This window comes from Eurosta solidaginis, chromosome 1 (genome assembly GCF_040869045.1).
Source record: "Eurosta solidaginis isolate ZX-2024a chromosome 1, ASM4086904v1, whole genome shotgun sequence".
NCBI classification, from domain to species: Eukaryota; Metazoa; Arthropoda; class Insecta; order Diptera; family Tephritidae; genus Eurosta; species Eurosta solidaginis.
In genome coordinates, this window is record NC_090319.1 from 372,264,568 (window position 1) to 372,287,420 (window position 22,853).

A 22,853-nucleotide genomic window follows, 5' to 3' on the forward strand; every position below is an offset into this window, starting at 1 on the left:
CCCCTGAGCTGACGATAGCGATATTTGGCGAACTTTCACAATTTCCTACGACTTTCAACGAGCAGAACTTCGTGTCGTATTTGCTCTGTAAGACCTGTCCTACTTTGGATGCGATTATAGGACATTCACCTGTGAGCAACCCCCTGAATTTGGTTCAATATTTATTCGGAAAACCTGCAATAGTACATATGTAAACAATGTCTACAGTTTAAAGATTGATATCACCTTAACGATAAGTTATGCCTCAACTTTTTAAGGTGTTATACAGCTTTCAACGCCAGGTACACCGAAAACAGGGCATCGACCGCACACACAACCAATTGTCATACTATCGGGGCTTTTTCTTTATCTCTATACCTAAGATTGACGATCTTCTCCGCGGCGCACTTCATGCTACTTGGTAGGTGCTTGAGTGCAGAGTAGTGCCAGGATAACATCGTTGTCAATCCGTGTGCTTTACGAGGAAGTATACCTTTCAGATACACCGGTAGGCTCCTGTTCTAATGCGCTCGTATAACTGTTAGGTCACTGCCCATAAGAGGGAGTCGGTGATATGTGAAGTAGTGACTTTCCTTCAGCATTTACGGTTCCCCTCTTCAATATTTTTCGCATTCTCTTCTATTTGTATCTTCCATTTCTATTTTTATTCTTGTCATCCCTTGTTCCATTCTACTCCCAAATCTATATCCCACTCCTACTCTCACAAACACTCCCGGTCCCATTCCCGCTTCCTCACCCAGTCCCACTGCCGCTACCACTCCCAATACCACCCCTCTGCCCCTATCACCTAAATTTCTTCATATATGGAATCCTTTTACGAAATATTGAATGCCTGCTTCATATGAGCGACCGATGTATATATATTTGTTTTTATAAACCACTCCGAAAGTGTAGGAAACTAAGGCAGGTACATTGACAATTTCTTCTATCCGATAATATGCCTCCTTGCGATATATCTACCCAACCATCACACGATTGCCTTCTTCAAAAAACAATATGTATCTTCCTGCCACCGCCTTGGTGTGGTGGTAGCGCTTTTGGCAAGAACTACGAGTGTATTTTTACCTTGAAAAGCTTCTGAGTGAAGTTTATCTGCTTTGCAGCTGCCTTTCGAAGTTGGCATTGATCATTTAAAGCCCTTCCCGCCAATTTGAAGGAAAAATGAAAAAGGAGCACGATGCGAGCTGAAAGAGAAGCTCGGCTTAAACCTCCTCCGAGGTAAATCGCACCAAGTACTTATATTTTTATCTTATTGCCCCTCCTTCCTCTCCATGTTTGATCCTTGTATATCCTCCCCGTTTTTTTCGATTTGTTTCAATTTACTCCCACTTTCTTTCTGTTCCTTTAACCGCCCTCTATTTTTCTTCATCCTCTTACCTTTTCTTGTTTCCTCTCCTTCCTATCTCCGCTCGCAATCTCTTCATTTTTATATCCATATCTGACTGCTACTTCCTTTCCTCTCCCTCACACTCTCTCTAGTTTTCATCCCCTCCATCTCTCCAGGAACGCAAGTATAATTATTTCCGCTCTGAGTTATAACAACAAATTTTGCATCTCTTTTATATATAAGATACCCTTTTCGAGCTAACCGCAACATAAAACAGAGCAAATTGTGTTTCTATACACTGAAAGAAAAATACTGGTAAAATCAACCGAAATACGGGTCAATTCAACCGAAATTTCTGTTAATTTTTATCCAAAAAAAAAATTTTCTTCTAATTGAAAAACCTTATTTCTAAAATTTTGATGTTCCTTTGCCCGGGGTGCGAACCCAGGGCATACGGTGTGGCAGGCGGAGCACGCTACCATCACCAAGGTGGCACTTACCAACCGAACGTCAATTGGGTTACATCAAATATGCTGGCACACATTAAACATTATACACTTTATTATTTTGTTTTATTAAACGCACTTTCACCAAATTTTATATTTTATAATTTATTTAATTTATAGTTTTGAGCTTCGCTTTGCAAATAGAAATGAAAATAGTAGTCACAAAACTGATTCTCAATTCTTTCAGTTGCAACTCTACTCATTCCCAATTTCTTCTCTCGCATGTAGTTGCCACACTTCATTGTGTCTAACAAAACTTCTATAAATGTTTGCCATAACATTTTAAATAGAGAACTTGTAAGTTATAGAAAAGTAAAGAATCAAATCGCCAGAAGGTAATTCACCACTGGAGTAACTTTACATGTAATTCGGCAAGTTTAATTTTCGTAACACTTTAAGTTGAAACGATTCCAAAACAACTTAAACTTTTATGTTGTCGGAAACATCAAAATTAAAAAAGGATGTTTATTATTATCTTATTAAATTCGTTCGCGTGAGTGAAAATTCGTAAAAACTTGAACAAAATGTTACTAACTTTGGCAAAATCCTGTTCGTTCTTTGCAACAAGAGGGCGCAATTTTGCATTTCGCTTAGACGAGAAGTTGCAAAATTGTACCCGATAGATAGGTGTCCCGGATCTCATAATTTTTGCACAATAAATTCAAAAAAGGGTTTTTTCGTTTTGTATTGATAACTGAAAAACTAGTTTTTTGTTGTTTTCCCATTTTGTGTGTTTTTTCGATTTGATGGTTTTCTTATTTTGGTGTTTTTTTTTAACAAGTGGCACCATCATCATAAGTACAAAGTAGAGAGCGCGGTGAGCGAAAAATTATCTTTGAAACTTGTTCACGTATTGACAGTTGATCGCCGTTGAAATGACCTGTAAGATCAGTCGTGTTAACAGAAATATCTGTTAGATTGACCAGGAATCTGTCAGTTTTACAGAATTTTGTTGGCTTAAGAGCGACAATTTCTCTTCTGTTGAAATTACTAAACTTATTTATTTGTTCGTTTGACAAAGAACTCGGTCGATCTAACCATAATTCGATCAATTTCACCGAATCTCCGTTAAGTCAAGAACAACAGAACCGATTTGTTGATTTTACTAGCACCATTTCTTTCAGTGTAGCATTCTCAAATCTCTTGAACACACTCATGAAATTTCATCAAAACTACTTCAGCCACTAAAAAAAAATATCTCAAGATATTTGTGTTAGTTACATTTGGCGTGCATATCAACATGTTTATAAATATTTCAAGTTTCTTGTCAACATTAAATCGTACATTGTGCAGTTTATTGTATTTGTATCAGTTTGTAACTAAGGATCCTTGTTAGTTTACACATGCATAGGTTCATACATACATATATATATATATATATGTGTTAATAAGATTGATTGTTAAGGTTTTTTCTTTGGACCGGTACGATGGTTCCAATCATATTAAATACTATATACAGTTATATATATAATTAAGAAACCCCTAAAATTGAAATTTGTTTTTTTTTTTTTTTTTGTTAATTATGAATCAAGAAATTGGTAAATAAAGAATATCATTTGTAATGGTATTCACTAAAAATAAAAGAACTTGACACAAAGAAAATGCTCTAAATTTTATGAAAAATCTATACTGAGTGCGTAGCAACATGCAACTTAAGAAAATGTTAAAACTACCCGAACAAAAAAATCAAGGTTGAAGGATTTAGGTTGTTGCTTTATTTAACTACTTAATTATATAATAGCTGTGTTTTTTTACATGTATATATCTACATCTACATTTGCGGGTAAAAAAACGCTTATCAACACTTGGATTATGTTTCGGAGACGCTTCTAGCGGCAATTATTGAAGACTCACGGCAGTGGTATATTACCTGCTACAAAACATAGCGAAGACACGCACCTCTATAGCTGAATTGGTTGCGATGAATATTGGGCTCATACACTTTTCGGTCATAGAAGTGGAGAATTATGTAGAGATGAAATGGAGAGACACATTTCAATTGCAATTGAGTATAAAGCATGCTGAACAGCTCAACAATTTCACAAGTGTAGATAAAGTTATGCACTTAGCAGTACATATAAAGTTTAAGTGCATATGTATATACATGTAAAAAAAACACAGCTAATATTAAACACTAACCCTTTTAAATGATACATGCATACAGATGTACATTTCATACATACTTGTATATGCATCGGCCGTGAAAAAGAAAAAATCTGAACAACTATGCTTCTATCATAAACTCTTGCTAACTGTCTTTTTGTAGTTAACTATCTAAACGCAGCAATCTCCCGACCCCTTACTTTCCTGTTCATACTATGTGACATTAATCTATACCAAGCCCCCTCCTTTTTATACACACACACGTATGCAAACACCAAATCCTTCCTCCTTACACATATTTTTGAAATGTTTGTACCACTTTTCTTAAGTTGTTTTTGTTGCTTTAATTTTTTTTTTTTAATTTGTTGCGTTTATTTCCTTTTATTTTTAATTTTAAAACATTTTGAAACAAAACCACAACGTTCACCACGCCTACTGCATATGTGCAACAGGATAAACGTTATAAGCAGCGCGGCAAATCACCTCAGCGTCAGCTTCATATTTCTACACCGACGCCAGCGCCTATGTCTGTAACTGTAACGCAACTTCAACACGCCTGCCAACAGTTTGAGTTTTTAAAGCAGCAAGGTGAACGCGAACAGCAGCAACAACAAAATATGCTCTTTCAACAAGCAGTGCAAGCGCAATTAAAGAACATACAACAACATCGCGAAAAACAGCAACAACACGCACAAAAACCTCAGAACAAAAGTGGTTGGTTTGCAACGGAAACGTCGAGTCAACTAACAACCTCTCAACAATCAGCAGTACAACGTTTAGCCAACGATCTTGAGCTTGCACAAACAACCGCTACTGCTACCGCAACTATACAACGCTTACTGCAACAACAACAGCAATTCTTACTTTCTAACACAGATAACTTTCAGCGTCCATTAACGCCAGCAATTTACGATAGCAATAAACAAGCTAGTGGTAACACCCCACAAAGTTTAGGCGCTAGCGCACAACCTAGCGCTGGTCCCAGTGCGCTGTCCACCGCTGGTGGTAGTAATTCGCGTAAAAGTGGTCGTTTTCGTTCTAATTGGCTCTTTCAATATGAATGGCTACAATACGATGAGGTTGCCAACACAATGTATTGCAAATTTTGCCGCAAATGGTCGAATGATATACCCGATATACGTACCTCATTTGTGGAGGGTAACTCAAACTTTCGCCTCGAGATTGTCAATCATCATAATAAATGTAAGTCGCATCGCTTATGTTATGAGCGCGAATTGCTTGAAGTAGATAAAGTACAAAGTGCAGGAAGTGGTGGAGCTGCTGGTGCTGGTGGTGTTATACGTAACTTATCGGTGTCAGAAAATGAAATTGGTACAATTTTGCGTGAGACAATGACAACTAGACGTAAAAAAACTCCCGAAGTGATAACTATCAATGTAGGCGAAGACAGCATGTGAAGTGGAAGATGGGAGCGATTTACTGCCCACGGTTTGGACGAAAGTTACAAAATTATTTCGAACTTCGAAGCATAAATATATTTAACCTTCAACTACTACTTGAAGACGTTATTTATGGCAACACTTCAGATCTCGCGCTGTATATTTGTTTTAGTATTAATCTGAATTTATAGTTTTCCATATTATTTTTAAAGTATATATATTCAAAATTTTGTTTTTTCATAATAAAGTTATAAACTTTTAAGTGTAAGCACAAATTAGTTTATAAATTTGAAGCATTTTCTTTGTTGAATACTATAAAAAAAGCAATATACATAACTGAAATAAATTTGTGAAAAATATACCAAAATTTTTAGATATTTTAATACAATCAAATTGTTAAATTTCTAGTTCATAATTACGTACAATAAAGGGGTAATAGAAGTACTGTTATAGCCCCGGCCCTAATAGCAGTTTTGTTGTAATCAACAAATTTATCAAAATCCCGATTTCTGATTTTCGATCGATCACTTTATGCCATTACGTCACAAATGAAAAAAGTACTCTCATAAATATAAATCATAATGGTGTAACTAACATTTGACATTTTTGCCGCAATTTTGGTGTAACCAACAAATTTATCAATACACTTTTTTTTATATTTGATCAATAGCTTTTTGAAAACATGAAAAAGAAAAACAGTTATGTTTGAAATGATGGATCCGTAACGACGCTAAACGTGGTATCCATAGCTTTGCCCTTCGTATCGTTTGAATCAGCACCCATACTACTACGCCTAATCTCATGTTTTTGTTTCGACTTTGGAAGTTTGGAATAACTTACTCTGTCCATTTTAAGATTGCAATATTATATCAGCTCAACCCCATTGTACCATCACGCTGAATCGAAGGTAGGTATTGGCTTTCTCGGTTCGTCCTCTGATCATGGCAACATGTTGCTTACTTTTATTAGGTGTCCACCTTTCGAAAAACACCTGCGTGCGTTGGTCATGGTCAAGAACTGTCTCGCCACATCGCTCATCCTCTTCCGCGCACTTTTACTTTTTATCTTTTGGTAGCTTCAGATACCCTCTTCCACTTACTGGCAGCTGTCACGGTATTGGGACTGGTTGGCTTATCATCTCCGTTTTTGGTTTACAAAGCACGCTTGTCGCTTTCAGGGCAAGGCTTTTTCTTCACTAAGCTGGTTTCGGTATCGAGTGTTGCTTGTCGCAACCGAGTTGCTGCTCAATGAACTGGTGTCGCCCTGCTTCTACCATTTGTCTGGACTATGCCATGCGAGTGATCTCGAGATCGGTTGGACCGACATGGTTCTTATGATAGTAGTTCTAATTGATACCCTATGCTGTGACAAAGCTTTTTTCCTCTCTCTTTTCCATACTCTTCTCCATTATATTTCTTTGTTTGAGCGCTACAGTTTAAGCTAAGACCACCAGCTCGACAACGCGGGCTTGTGGAAGAAGAACAATTCAAATATAGCTGAATACACAAAGCGCTTTGTTCAGAAACATTTGAAACTTTGTAAATTTATATACGTAAGACTGTATCCATGTAAAATTTAATTTTTTTGGTTATACTAAAATTGCGACTAAAAAAAATACAAGGCGCGATAACCTCCAAAACTTTCCTTCCAATTTGTTCGTACTTCTTATAATTTTGCCTACAAATTGGCGGGACAGGGCTTACATATGTATTTTACACCGAGCGGCATCTGCAAAGCACATCGGTTTTCACTAACAAGCTTTTCATGGCAGAAATACACTCGGAGTGTTTGCAAAATCACTGCCGTGGGGCGACCCTGATTATAAAAATTTTTTTTCAATTTAAAAGACTTTCCAAATTTTTGATCTTTCCTTTCCCGGGACTTGAACACAGGATTTTCGGTTTGGTAGGTGGAGCACGCTTCCACCACGCGCCGTAGGCTTACTTTCTTTCATTTTAATTGGTAGCGTATCAAAATTTTACGAAAGGTCATTAGAATAACACAAATAAAGGAGCAAAATGGAATCAAAAAAGAAAATTCCATAGTACGAAAATTATAGTTTAATTTTCTTAGTGACTGAAAAGGCTTCAGTGTGTTCAGAAGAAATTTTGCAGCATTAAAAAAAACATTGCTTGATTTTATCGCTGCCAAACGAATGGCGAATGAATTGCGAATGCGCTGTGTGGTCACCACAAATCGCGAACCACGTAATGAATTATGTCAAATTCCAATTATATGCGGTCTGGAGAGCATTTAAGTAATAAAGACAACATATAATGTTATTTCGCTAATAATAACCTTGGCGTAAATTTTTTGTAAACTAAGTTTTAACTTAGACAATTTTGCTTTATATAAATGTAGATTAAATTGAAGTTAGTAATTAGGCTGCCTTTTTATTAATGATTTTCTCAAGTAAGACACAATAAGGAGCCTTTTCCCCATATTTATTTTTTTAAGCTTATGGCGAAATATTGTAGGTACTTTAAAAAAAAATCTTTTAAATTTGGCCTTTTATTCTTAGTATTCAGTGGTGGGCCAAGGCAGGCAAAGATTTCCCGTATAAAATACATGCCAACTATATTTTTTCCAAATACATATCTAAAACTCGACGCCGTTTCATGGCATAAATTTGTGATTTGGAAAAAAATGTGTACCTAAAGTCACAGTCACTAATGCTGTCAAAAACATGATCAAACAAAAACTTTTGCTCAGCAAACATCAATAAAACAGTCAAACAAAAGCACGACAGACGAACGCGCTTGAGAATATGAAAATATACAAACAAAAAACATGACTTTTTACTGCCTCGAATAACCGTTCAAATATAAACCAGGCAAAAGATATAGGCGGATTAGAGTGAAAAATGGCGCTGAAGATCGTCGGAAGGGCAAATCGTTGGTCCCGACGACCACCTTGCCAGTTTGACTTACAACTTCGACCGCAGTGAGCATTCAGTTCTAAAGACATCCTTTCTTTGACCAACAATATACTAGAATATATGTACATATCTCCGAATTCTAGACAATTGCTTATACAATCTAAGTTTATTTGTATTTTATACCGAAAATCTTTGCACGTCTTTATCCGCCTCGTAATAGTTCGTCGTTTAGTCTTATTTAATTTAAATATACGAACCACCACCTATAAATTAATATATATTCACCGCACAGCCTGGTGCACTGAAATTAAATCCCGAGGAAATGTCGCAATTTATATCTACACACGGACTGCAACAGGATAGTCGAGATGATCAAAATGATGGCAAACAGCTAACACTGGATCAATCGGACAATATTGATGGTGAGTACAAAAGTACCAATTATGCTTCTTTGTTTTTTTTTTTTTCTTGATTTTTTGTTGCTCTTCCACACACTATCTCTCACTCACTTTTTATTTACCACTCTTATCGAGCAATTTGTAATGCTCTTGCTCATTTAGTTGAGGCTTTACTGTACTATATCCAAATACTTATATATATAAATATTTATATACCAAAAAGTTGAAACACTCACAATTAGAAATTTACTTTCTCTACCCCCGTTTAGATACATTTTTAATTTCCTTTTTTAATAACTGGCATATTACATTAATTACTATATAGGCTGTTATAGTTTGCGTATAGTGAAGTAATTGTTTAATTATTTTTAATTTAAAATTTACTATTTGAAACTGTTAACGCTAACGATACACAAAAAAAAATTATTAGTATATAAATCATACTGTTAAAGTATTTTCATGTATGTAAAGCAAGTTCGAAAGGCGTTTTGTTTGTTTTTATTATTACCTTTTTGATTTGTAGTTATGTATGTTATGTACATTAGCAAAATTTGTTTCGAATATTTATTTATAATTTACTTTTATTATTTGTTTATAGTGAAGCCTTTTGTTTTTTTTTTTTTTTTTTGTTAGAAGCTAATAATATACTACATATATATAATATTGGCATAGAGTTGGAGATTTTTTAAATTACAAATTTTTACGCTAATTTATTACCACAGTGTATCGAGTATTTATTGTAGTAAATAAATAAACGAAAGTAGATATGATGCAGATGCAGATGCAGAATTGAAGAAAAGTACCGAAATATTTTTTATGCAGAAAATCTAACTCAGACTTAGAATTAATTTTGTTAAACGCAAATAAAAAAAATAAATTTTTTTTAACTTAAAATAAACACTTAAACAACGATATCCTATTCAATAAGTGCGTCATAAACCTATGTGCCTTTATACCCTTAATTCATTTCAACCAGTTTCTTAACAAATTTTAAAAAATCCTAGCTTAACGGTCGCTAAAACAAAAAAACAAAATTTTCTACAACGTTTTTAACGCTAAATACTAAAAATTTAAATAAACAAAAACAATAAACTTTCCTTAATCTTTAAAACTTGATTTTTCTCCCTTCATTTCTGATATTTTCATCCGTTCCCTATACCATATAATTCTATATATACCATAACCCTCTATATTAACTTAATACTACTATAATACAAACGCACAAATATACACACATATTTACAATGAAAAATGCACTCGTTTTCCATCTCCAGCTTCCTTGCATTCTCTTGAAACTGTTTCCAATATGATGTCCACACGGAGCAACTCACTGATACTTCACTCTCGGCTAGCAAACCAGCTAATTCGATTCGATGCCAGTTTGAAAAAATCATGTACTGCTAAACGAATGACGAATGAATTACGAATGCTCAGTGTAGACATAGTATATTGCGAACAACGTATTACCTCATTTAGGGACCGCGTCAATATCATTTAGGGGTTTCTATTTGTATATACATATATTGTAGAATACAAGGTTTTGAGAGTATTTCTATAAATAAATTTTTTTTCACTAATACAATGTGCTTAATACTATGATATATTCAGTTTTCATATAAGATATCGGAAATGTTTTTGAAATTCAAATAAAACATCTAACATCGTCAGGAAACGCAGTTGTACAGTTGGCGTATTTGAATAATTTGCTAAGCCAATGTTATGATTTGAAAATTATTCTTCACAGCACTTTTCGGCCAGTTGTAATAAATAAAGAAAACGATATCTTTTTTTTTTCAAGTCTTACGCGTTTCGACGCATTTTTGCATCTTCCTCAGGGATAATTTTGGTTTATGTATTAGTTTTAGTATTATTATTATCGGGTTATTTTTATCTTAGTGAATATTATGTTTCTGTGTGTTTTATAAGAGCTAAGAGTGATACTGAATCGATATACAGCCAATATGATCAAATAAAAAAATAAATGTAAGGCGCGATAACCTCCGAAGAGATCTAAGGCCGAGCTTCTCTTCCAATTTGCGTCGTGCTCCTCTTGATTTTTCCCTACAAATTGGCCGGACGGGACCTACATGTTTTATGCCGACTCCGAACGGCATCTGCAAGGCAGATGAGTTTTCACTGAGAGCTTTTCATGGCAGAAATACAATCGGAGCGCTTGCCAGACACTGCCGAGGGGCGACCCCGCTTAGAAAAATTTTCTTCTAATTGAAAAATCTTATTTCTAAAATTTTGATGTTGCTTTGCCCGGGAGTTGAACCCAGGGCATACGGTGTGATAGGCGGAGCACGCTACCATCACACCACGGTGGCCGCCAATATAATAATAATCCCCATATTTTGATATCAAAGGGGGAGTTAATTCACATCAATATCTTGATTTACTAGATCACACGTTTTTTTAGTATCAAGGTAAAATTGAATCTGGCAGACAAGAAATCACAAAAAATAAATTAATACGAGGCGCGATATGCCTCCTAGGAGATTTAGGCCGAGCTTCTTTCCGATTTGCGTCGGGCTCCTTTTTAATTTTCCCTACAAATTAGTGAGACGAGATGTACATTTTTTCCGCCGCCTTTGTACGGCATCTGCAAGGCAGATTAGTTTTCAGTGAGAAGATTTTCGAGGCAGAAATACAGCCGGAGTGTTTGCCAAATCATTGACGAGGGTTCACCCTTGTTTGTAATTGAAACAACTTTTTGATGCTGCTTTTGCCTTGCCCTTGAACTTAGTAGGTGCATGCTCTACCACCACACCACGGCCGCGACACCATGCTCCCAAACATTTTTATAATTATATTTCGCAAATCTGGGCATCGACAAAATATGTGATTAACTGACTCTTGCCAGCTTTGGAACTTCGCAGCCGACAGAAAATGTATTGATGGAGTAGTATTGCGTACAACCTTTCAACGGGGTGGTCACCGGTTTGGGATTTTCGGACGTAGGTTGCTTGTTCCTTAATATTTCAAGATTACTGGAAAAACATTAAATATGTGGCCATATATATATACATAGGCGCGGGTTTTTAAATGTATGGCAACACAATTGATGCCGGGAGAGTTCGAAAGTAATAACTTCAATCGCCTTGAGAAACAATTCTCGCGACTCAAATTATACAAACACCCAACTGTGTAGCACAGTAACTTAATGCAGCTTTTTTATCTATATTTAAATACAAATAAATTAAAAACTATAATGCTGTTTATATATATGTACTTATATTATTTAGAAACACTTTTAGTAGTTCTTGCACTATTTTTCTCAATTATACTTTCGCATGTTACCACTTCTTAATTTATAATTCCTAACAAAAAATATATTTTTATGTAGTTTGAAAACGAAAGTTTAAATTTAAAAAATATATTGGGTAAATGCTTATTATAATTATGTGAGGGGAAAGGGAGTAGTGGTTTTAGGTTGACTGGTTTTAGGGTGACGCGTAAAAATGGGAACGAAATAATTCACATAACAATAAGGAAATAGAATAGACAAATAATCCCTATGTTGTCCTGAAAAAATGATTCGGAGAGTTAACTCTAAGAGACGTAGAAGAGAATTCTGACCGACACGGAAAATATTTCAAAAAGATTCTAAACTCAGTACATACTGCTAACCAGGTATTGTAGTTCCAAAAAGGCAGAAAAATATTCAAAATCAATCTTGAATATAGCTCCGTTATATTCACACAACTCAATATATATCCCACAGGTGAACTTAAAATTATATTTATAGACTTAACAAACAAAACCTTAAGTAACACTATAATTGGATTATAAGCTGGACCACAATTTTGGCGCTGACTGTCCTACTTTGTGAGTCACGAAATTGGAGGTTACACAAATATCCCGCTTCCTTTTAACTTCGTTTTCAGTTCATTACTATATCACAGTGAATCACGGCGATAACTTCTAGGAAACAACTGTAATGGTGTTTCCTTTTCTGAGAGGCTTTTCATGGCAGAAAAACACTGAGCTTTTTCTAAAGTATATTGATGTTTGTTTCTCCGCGGCACCCACCTAATTCGGTGTAAGGGAAGAGTACGCTTCCTCCACAGCACGGCACGGATGCCTTTTTCGCAATCACACATAAAAATAGTCCCAATCTCAGGCACTGCTTTTGTCACAGGAACAATTGACATGACAACGAGCCTGTGCTTTGTAAAAGCATAGTATTCTATAGTGCGATTACATCTACTGCAATTTAGCCGCAAAAGAATACAGATTTATGTTTTGGCAGTTAAGTGATATGCTGTGATATCAGCTGTGATTGGATCTGTGATAGCTATTGTTGCTCATCTAGCACCGATCAATCACAGTCAAGAGTCAAGAATCACGTTGCTGCTCGAAAATCGCTGTATCTGCCAACTCTCTTCATTGGAATGCTGGAGACTGAAAAATTCTCATGTGTCCACATTTATTACTTATAACTTTGCGCCGGACTAAAGTCTGATGAATTAATCTAAAATTAAAGAAATTGCCAAGACTTGCCGTATAATTTTGTTAAGCACTGTATACATTTTTATCTAATAGATTTCAGTAACAATGATTTAGTTCGAATTGACACAATTCAACACCTCTCCTGCTGAATTCTTTCATTAGTTTAAGTTTAATAAACACAAAAATGTATAATTAAAACATTTAGCATTCTGCTACAAAAAATTTTATGAACTTTTTTTCTTTTTATTTTTTGAAAAATAGTATTTCACATATTCGTAGAGCATGTTTGTTGATTTGCATGATCTGCCTCTGCTGATACACTTACTGTAACTTAATTTTTTGTGTAATTGAGTTTTACAGTTTTAGTTTAAATTACAATTAATTTGTTCAACAATTTTAAATATATAATTTTTTTAATAATTAAATTTTGTTTAATATATTTTTATACACAATTTTATATTCCTACAATCCTATAATAATTTTTAAGTTTTTTTATGTAAATAATTTTTTAGTTCAAATTTTAAATTGTTTTATTATTTTTTATTTGTTAAAAAAAAGTTCATGACTTAACTAATTTGCAGTTTTTTTATTAAATTTCAATCGTCCCTTTAAAAACAATAAAAAAAAAATCATTTCACCTCTAAGAAAGTTTTTTTTACCGAAATATCAAATATTTGGAAATCCCTTAACGCAAGCAAATGCTTTTGTTTACCATAAACATTAATATCTTCTCAACATAAGTTAAGATTTTTGACAAGAATGTATTGCGGGAAAACAGAAAACAACTCGAATCTAAAAAGTAACTTTATCAAGTTTTATTTAAAAGCTAAAACTGTCAAATTTTACTGCCGTGTGAAACATTTAGGTGAACTTACTTATCTATCCTACTTAAAACTCAATCTGTCGAAGGTATTTTCATTACTTTCTTGAACTTCATACAACAAATGAAGAATGTGCCACGAGCACTTGTACTGCTTCCATTACTTATGGTTACTTAGTAATGCAAAAGACTCTGTGAGGAGGTCGTAAAATAAAGCGGAAACGCGTAGGAGGAAGAAACATGAACATGACAACATTGAAGTGGCTAAAACCCCAACACATAGGGATTCGTTATTTTATATTATTTTCATTTAAATATATATGGGGTATTCCATCCCATTTCTACCAATTTTGAACCCGATCCCTTTAGAGTTGGCTGAAAGTTTTTCTTCTTTTTCTAGCTTATGAAAGACGTTTTTCAGAATTTTTTCAAATTTTTTCATCCAACTCAAAAAAAGTTATGAATTTAAAAAAAAATACACCGTTTTTGTTTTCAAAATGCTATAACTTTTTCAAAAATTGACCGTTTGGGATCTTTTTCTTTAAATTTGTTTTTAAATGTACTTTTCGGAAAAAATACAAAAAAATGTTTAAATTTTTTTTTTGTAATTTTGCAGTTTTTCGAGATTTTTCGAATTTCGCCATTTTTTTTTTTTTTTTTTTTTTTTTTTTTCTCATAAAAAACTTCAATCAATTCTGCAATCATCCCCACTAATCCTGGAGTGGGCCGATATTTTTTTTTTTTATTTAATTGAAAAAAAAAACTAAAAATTTTTTTGTTTTTTTCCCAAAAGTACATTTAAAAACAAATTAAAAAAAAAGAAAAGATCCCAAACGGTCAATTTTTGAAAAAGTTATAGCATTTTGAAAACAAAAACGGTGTTTTTTTAAAAATTCATAACTTTTTTTGAGTTGAATGAAAAAATTTGAAAAAATTCTGAAAAACGTCTTTCGTAAGCTAGAAAAAGAAGAAAAACTTTCAGCCAATTCTAAAGGGGTCGGGTTCAAAATTGGTCGAAATGGGATGGAATACCCCATATATTTTTTTTGCTATAATAAATATTCGTAACTTTCAAAATGGCATACGCCACAAGATTTTCGATTATCACTTATTAAAAGGTAATCGCGAAAAACTTTCAAAATGGCATACGCCACAAGATTTTCGATTATCACTTATTAAACGGTAATCGCGAAAAACGTTTGATGTTGCAATTTCTGCAAGCAATGACATCTAGCAGATAACCATTATTATTGGTTTCTTTCATTGCTCAAATATCAATTCGGTCTATATCACATTTTCCGCCATGTATCATAGTTTATGATAAACTGAAAACAAATATGAAAACAAATTTTGATCGTTTCCATAACAACGTTTTCGTTTTGGCTTTCCTGAAAAAATATGCTTGGCGTTTACAGTATTTTTTGCGATTTCCCTTCATTGATGTACTTTGCTTTGTGTCTGCATTGGCCACCACATTTTTATAACGATACTTGCAATCAAAATGCATAACATAATTTTTGTGGACACAGAATACTTTTACAAAAAAACGATAGTTTCCTATTAAATACAACATTTTTTTTGTTTACGTGATTTCGGCGACTATGACAAGATATGTAGAGGTTTTTTGTGGGGGATGCGGCATCATACAATATGCATCGAAGCAGCAAATCTTAAAGCTTAGGCTGTGTTGGCCATATTAAATAGTCCTGTTTTCTGCGAAGGGGGCTGGAGAATAGTATGGTAGTATATACATACCTTCAATATTTTTACTTCAAAAATCTGAAAAGTATGATAACTCTTTTTTAAGGTGGAGTGGTTAGTAAAAAACGCTGAAGATAGCTGAATTGTTTCAATATTAATCAAAAAAAGAAAGTTGTTTAGTAAAGAAAAAAATTGGTGCTGTTTTATATGTATCGTTGCTTCCAACAATAAACTAGTACACTTCAAATTCAAATGAAAGGCTAGCTCATCTCGTTTGCGTGAAAGACTAGCATCTTTCAATTATGTCAGTTTTCGATGCAAACAAGCGAAATGAGTTAGTCTGCGATGAAAACAAAGAACTGTGCTAGTCTTCCACGCAAATAACTAAAGGTACTAGTTTCTCAGGCAGTCCACGAGAAGCCTAGTCTTTCAGGCAAAACGGTCTTCCATGAGACCAACGGAATATTCTACGTACAAGCTTATAAAACTCTAATATCTTTCAGATTATCGTTGCTTGATTGCGTGCGCGTTTAGTGTGTGGTACAAATATTATAATAATTATATTAAAAGTTGTAAATTTATTCACTTACATCATCAATTGGTACGGAAACATACCGAGAGAATTTTAAATTTAATGTAAAACAAATTCCATAGGAACGCAGTACTTTCAGTACTTTTAGGTTTTAATAAGAAAATTACTAAATATTTGACATAATATGGTTGTTTTTGTTTTTATCGGCCTATTGATAAATGATTCAAGGTTCGATTCGAGCTCAAGGCCAGAACAATAATTTTTTTCTAATGATAATTATTGTTATTTTTTAATTTTTCGAAATTTGAAAAATTGTATTTTGTTTTTGGAATAGTAAGTAGAAAATTTTTCAGACAACCTGCCATAGCTCCGCAGATAGATCTATTTCGAAGGGTGCTAAGCCTTCATCATCAGTACGCTTTAGGCATGCTGCGCTAACATTTAGCAGCTATGGCAGGTTGTCTGAAAAATTTTCTACTTACTATTCCAAAAACAAAATACAATTTTTCAAATTTAGAAAAATTAAAAAATAACAATAATTATCATTAGAAACAAATTATTGTTCTGCCCTTGAGCTCGAATCGAACCTTGAATAATATGGTTGGATTTCATGCAAATTTTACACAATTTCTTTTTTGCTTTTGATAGTTCTTCAAATCATGTTTTTTTTTTTGCATTGCAGTTTTCTATCCTATTACAATTCATTTATTATTATTAATTTAACCATATCATTTCTTATAGACCTTACTTAGAATATAGATATTATGAGTTATATGAATTTAATTCACCAAAATACTTGCTCGTTGGGCCTTATTACCTACTGAACAACACGATAGTTTTGAAGCCACTGTATCCCCACACAAGCTTCGAATGATTAATAAGTTAAGTCGTTACATTGTTTTGTTACACCTGCAATTTTACTATTTTCATTTAAGTTTGAAATTTTTGATATTTTTTACATGAGTTGAATTAGCTTACAGCTTAGTTTTATTTATGTATAATTTTTTCAATTTTTAGATATAATTTTTCAACAGTTTTTCAAGCTTGAATTCATTGCATATACATACATATATGATTTGTTATTGTGTTGGTTTGAACATAAGCGCTACTGCACATGAGGCGTAATGTCATAGACGCTGATTAGGCACCACATACGAAATATGTACGCTTTCATGCCAAATAAATATATTTGAATGGATGCAGCTGCACATGGGTCGTCAGTTGCAGGAAGTCGCGAAAATTTGTAAGCTACAAGTCGCTAAGCGTTAAGCAATGTTCATCGCTAAGAACAAAATAGTACTTTCCAATTTTCTGTTAGCTAATTTGTTTTTCGTCTATGAGAATACGCTTCGTGTGCAGTGTGCCTTATAGTGTTAAACTGAAAAAAGTTATTGAATTATAAAATAATATTGTATAAATTAAATTATTTTTATAAAAAATTAGTTGCATACATATAAATATATCAATAATAAAATATACCGAAATGTAGATGATAGTTGTTAATTGCATAATTAATACATATACATAGTCACTCTAATTAATATAAAGTTCACATATTCATTTTTTTATATAAACGTTTTCATGCAGTCTATATATGACCATATGTACTAATTGCAAATATTTAGTCAAGTCGTCTTCCTCAAAAGCCAAGCAAAGTCATATGTTTATACAATGGAAAGTGACTATGTAACAATCCTAAAACATTTGGCAATATTGATTATTAAATAAATTCAAGTACCTTGCAGCTCTTTCTGAAGTTGAGGCCAGTCGCTTCTACTGTCATTTAATTCATTGCCCACTAAACCTTTGTAGTGTTTTGAAGCCACTGTACCCCATAGAGACTTCAATAACTCGTGTCTCATGACCTTAAATATTCCGTCTACCTTAACTGGATTTTTTTAAAGCTATATCGATTCTCTTGCATTCTAAGACACTGGAGCTTTATGTGCTCAATATCATAGTTGCGTTTCATGTAACACTATTCAGGTAAAAAGGTTTTCGTATCTCAAGCACCAATAATATTTTCTTCACTCTATTCCTTCTTAAACAAGCACCCGCTGTCTTATTTTATCTCACCGCATAATATTAAATTACTTTAGTTATTTTTAATCAGCCCGGTTCTGAGTATATTTTTTAGGTAGTTTTTCCTTAAAAAACTTCCCTTTTTTAGGTAAAAGTAGATATTCTTAATTGTTATTTATCATTCTGTGACGAAGTTTTTTCTTACCCAATTTTGCCGTAATTAATTTCAAAGAAGTGAGTTTCAAGAACTTAATTCTTCTACTGCAGAGAAGCTTTTATTGTACTCTAGAACTGTTCTCATGCCGACCTAACACGAAAACTACCTAGGAATTCTTCGTCATCCACATATTAAAGTTATTTAAAACCAGTGACAAATAATTAAAGACGATACTGTATTCGGCATTTTCGAGCAGCTCATAACTTTAATGAACGGAGCTGAATTTAAAATTTTTAAAATCCATAACATTTGAATAATCGGCTGTTTAAGGTATATATAATGTAGAGAGAACAAATATATATGTATAATGAATGATGGTTTAGTAATCCTCACACAAAGTTTCACGGTTCCTGCTATATACTACCGATTTGCATGGGAGATATCTGATGTAGTAGTCCGACCAGGTCCGCTGCGACAATTATCTAATTGGACATCAAAATATCCCCGCTCACCAAATTTCATCCATATATATATATATCACAAATTTGGTGGCTAGTTTGCGATCAAACAGACAGCCGGACAAACGAGCATGTCTAAATCAGCTCAGCGCGTCATTCTGATCATTTTGGCATTCCTATCGGTGGTTCAATTTCTTCCCCTTTGAGGATTTACAACTTTGGGGACTCGGACCAAATTGAATTTACCATTTCATTTTCAGGAAAAGGTATAAGAAGGACCGTCAACTTTGAAAGAGTAAAAGGCCTACTTCCCACAAAGGTTTTACCGCTAATAGAAGTTTTTTATTAAAGTATCTTAAATCCGCAAGGGAAATATGGCATGAGAATACAAGAATCGGACAGAATAATATCTAGGCAAAGCATTCTTCTAAATTTGTAAACGTTACACTCCGTACAATGTTTAGTTGGCTGTATATTTCTTTAGGCAATATTTTGCATTTCCTTTATCAGAACCAAACAGTTCCTCACGTAGGTGCTTTATCATCTTAAAATAAAAACGTTTTATTATTAGTTTCGGCCGAGACACGATTTGCCATTAGATAATAGCAAGGCTTTCTGTATACGTCTCCTGCCTTCCCTTAATTGCTTATATCTAGTTATAGCAATTTGGCTTGATAATGAGCATACCTTTAATGTGTCTTGAGTAGGAATATTTGTTGATTTGTTCAGCTAACAATCTGAAATCTCCATACCGCAGATTGCTAAGATACATATTTTCCTATATCATATATGTGTTTTATTACTAGGCCAATATTATCATCAATATGGTAGCGTGAAAAAATCCCGCTTATTCTGTGTAATGCATTCGCCTTTTTTTAAATTCATTTAGAAGCTTTAAAATTATCATATACCCCAACAATGTATTATCATTAGAAACCTCTTTAAAATAATTGAATTAGACGTTTTTATATGTTATCCTCTCCTCTTTGAACTTGCTCCCATCAAGCCTCAATCCCTCTCAAACTAATTTGCGTTTATTTTACGCTTCACCCACCTCAAGTATAATTTCAATTATGTTCCACAAACCGAAAGCCCACAGCAAAATTTGCTAGCAAATCTCCCAAATTATACCCGCGAGTATGCGCTTTACTATTCCATCAAATTCCGACAAAAAAAAAGAAGTTAAATACAGTCAAAATCCCCTAGCATGAAAGTGACTGACTGGTGATTGCATAATTCCAAAACTGTGATTACAGGTGATGATGGTGCTGGTGGCAATGGTATACGTGAAGATGATGATGATGATTATGAAAATGATATTGAAGTTATAAGAGATAACGGCAATGATGATGATGATGTTGTTGTTGGTAATGTTAATAACAAAATAATAGATGATGAACATTTTAATAATGCAGACAAGGAAGATAATGAACATGCAAATAATAACGTTGATGGTGATGATGTATGTCGTCGTCGCATCGTGTATCATCATAACTTGCGCCATCCAAAACACACTGCAGACTCTGCGCGAACACGGCAAAATGCTGTTGCTGCTGATACTGTTGAGGGGACAAATGAAAATCATGCGCAGGACTTATGTGTCGATGACGATTATGAGGATTATGATGATAATGATTGTAATAGTGATTGTGATCATAAAATCTTAGATACCAATTATAATTGTCATTATAAACGTTGTAAACAAGAGGCAGCAGTTATACGCAATCATCAACAGTCCCAACAACATCAACATGCCTACGAATATCAGCAACAAAAAACTCTACATACGCAACATTATAATCAGCAACATGCTGCCGAGATAATGTTGCACACGCGTAATGCACCATTACATGACACCATTGGTTTAACGACGGCGGTAGTTTCATCACCACATCCTTTGCCAGCACATCGCCACATACATACGCAAAGCGTTATTAATTTGGGTCGCTGTGGCAGCACTTTAAATGCGCTATGCTCGGCCGAGGTCGCCGCTGCAGCTGCTGTGGCTGCGCTATCGCCTGCATCTTCGAATGTATCGGCAGCGTCCTCAACGCTATTACAACAGCAACACTTAGCATATGCGCAGCATCAACAACAAGCTGCAGCAGTCAACTATCAGCAGCAACAACACCAACAAGCCTTAGCGGCAGCTGCTAACTTAGTACAACATCAACAACAGCAAGAGCAACACACACACACCCATACGAATGGCAATAGTAATATACAACTGCAATTAGTTCCAGGAAATGTTCACTCACCCAACACCAATGCCGATGCAACAACAGCTGCCTCAGCAGCGGCGGCGGCGGCAGCAGCTGCTGCTAATCGTCGCGATCACAATATTGACTACTCAACGCTATTTGTCCAATTGTCTGGCACTCTGCCCACTCTGTATCGCTGCGTAAGCTGTAATAAGATTGTATCGAATCGTTGGCATCATGCCAACATTCATCGGCCTCAGAGTCATGAGTGTCCTGTCTGCGGGCAAAAATTTACACGTCGAGACAACATGAAAGCCCATTGTAAAATAAAACATGCCGATTTTAAAGATCGTTTCTTTAGTCATTATGTACATATGTGATCAATTTTATATGTGGTCAAATAATGAATTAACACATTTACATATAAATGATATTTGATATGTTATATTCATATATAGAACGCCATAAATGGCACACAAATAACAAAAATCAGTTTCCTCTACATAGATACACCAGCATCACATATACATTTAGGTACTTACAACCTCAAAAAAACTTAATCAATTTAAATTAGGTAGTTATAAACATATAAAGATTTTTTATCCTCACAAGCCTAGTTTTTAGAAATCGAGATCATAAATTATACACGTTCAAACTCCATAAGGTCAGGGTTATTGTCGACAACTCTATGTAGAAATTGTTGAAAAATTGGCTTCAAAACACCCTGTGTGAACCATTAGTTTGAGTTGCCGGTATAGCCTTACGCCACTAGATCAGAGATCGGCATTTTCACAACATACAAACAAAATATTTCGTTAATGTGCTTGCCATCCATATACATATAGTTACTCAATAAAATAAATACACACTTGGTTTATGCTGAAAAAAACTCAAATGCAGTGGTTCACAGCTTAATTGATAATTTTCATTTAAAATATCGCAAATTCCCTAAAAGAAACCACATTCAAAAAAATGTCAAAGGTTATTCAAAGGTAAGGAGAATTAATCAAAATTTCAAAAATTACCATCAAATTTTTTTTCAGAATTTGTAGAAAAATATTGAGTATGTATTTTTGTAGCCCCATAAATTTTAATATAATAATATGCAAGTTAGAAATAGCTCAAAATGTTTCCTGAATTTTCAAAATTTTTTTCGTCGAAGGTGTTGAGCAATTTCATCCATACATCTCATGAACAAAAATGCATTTTGTATGGAAGAAGTTGCTCAACACCCTCGACGAAAAAAATTCTGAAAATTCAGGAAACATTTTGAGCTATTTCTAACTTGCACATTATTATACTAAAATTTATTGGGCTACAAAAATGCATACTACAAATTTTTCTAGAAATTCTGAAAAAAAAATTTAAAATTTTGATGGTCATTTTTGAAATTTTGATTAATTCTCCTTACCTTTGAATAACCTTTGACATTTTTTTAAATGTGTTTTCTTTTAGGGAATTTGCGATATTTTAAATGAAAATTATCAATTAAGCCACTGCATTTGAGTTTTTTTTTGCAGCATAAACCAAGTGTATATTTATTTTGTTGAGTAACTGTATATGATACAATAACAAATAATAGTTCAGTAGCAAAAAACACTAATCGAGCATGACTGTCGTTCATTTACGCGCATTGAATTATTATTACTACCGCCAAGTTGGCCCCACATCTGTTGAGAGTACTTTCGAAGTCATCCAGCGTTCAGTATTCTGGGTGGTGAAACCCTATATTTACGCTAGTTTTTCCCCACTATTAGAAGCTATATATGTGTGTTACTCTACTAAAAAATATTTTAGTAGCTCTGCGGCAATCTTTTACAAGCCAAAATAGACAAGGAATGAAGGTTGAGTTAGGTTGAACTGGCCGGTACGTGAAATTTGTTTAATGACAAATCTGA

General features: G+C 34.0%; 2 protein-coding genes across 9 annotated transcripts in view; one reads left to right on the plus strand and one right to left on the minus strand.

Annotated features, from left to right (window-relative positions):
- Window positions 1-22,853, plus strand: part of fru (fruitless) — a 171,953-nt gene that overhangs the window by 112,029 nt on the left and 37,071 nt on the right. For 5 of the 8 annotated variants that reach the window (XM_067763018.1, XM_067763014.1, XM_067763015.1 and 2 more), the window contains exons 7-8: window positions 8,507-8,636; window positions 20,011-21,868. In XM_067763018.1, coding sequence (XP_067619119.1) covers window positions 8,507-8,636; window positions 20,011-21,335 — 1,455 coding nt within the window. In that variant the 3' untranslated portion in view covers window positions 21,336-21,868. Of the gene's footprint in view, window positions 1-4,388; window positions 5,704-8,506; window positions 8,637-20,010; window positions 21,869-22,853 lie in introns of those variants that run through there. The other 3 variants (XM_067763021.1, XM_067763020.1, XM_067763019.1) reach the window with 2 other exon arrangements.
- Window positions 1-22,853, minus strand: part of Wdr37 (WD repeat domain 37) — a 199,162-nt gene that overhangs the window by 5,508 nt on the left and 170,801 nt on the right. The window lies entirely within an intron of this gene.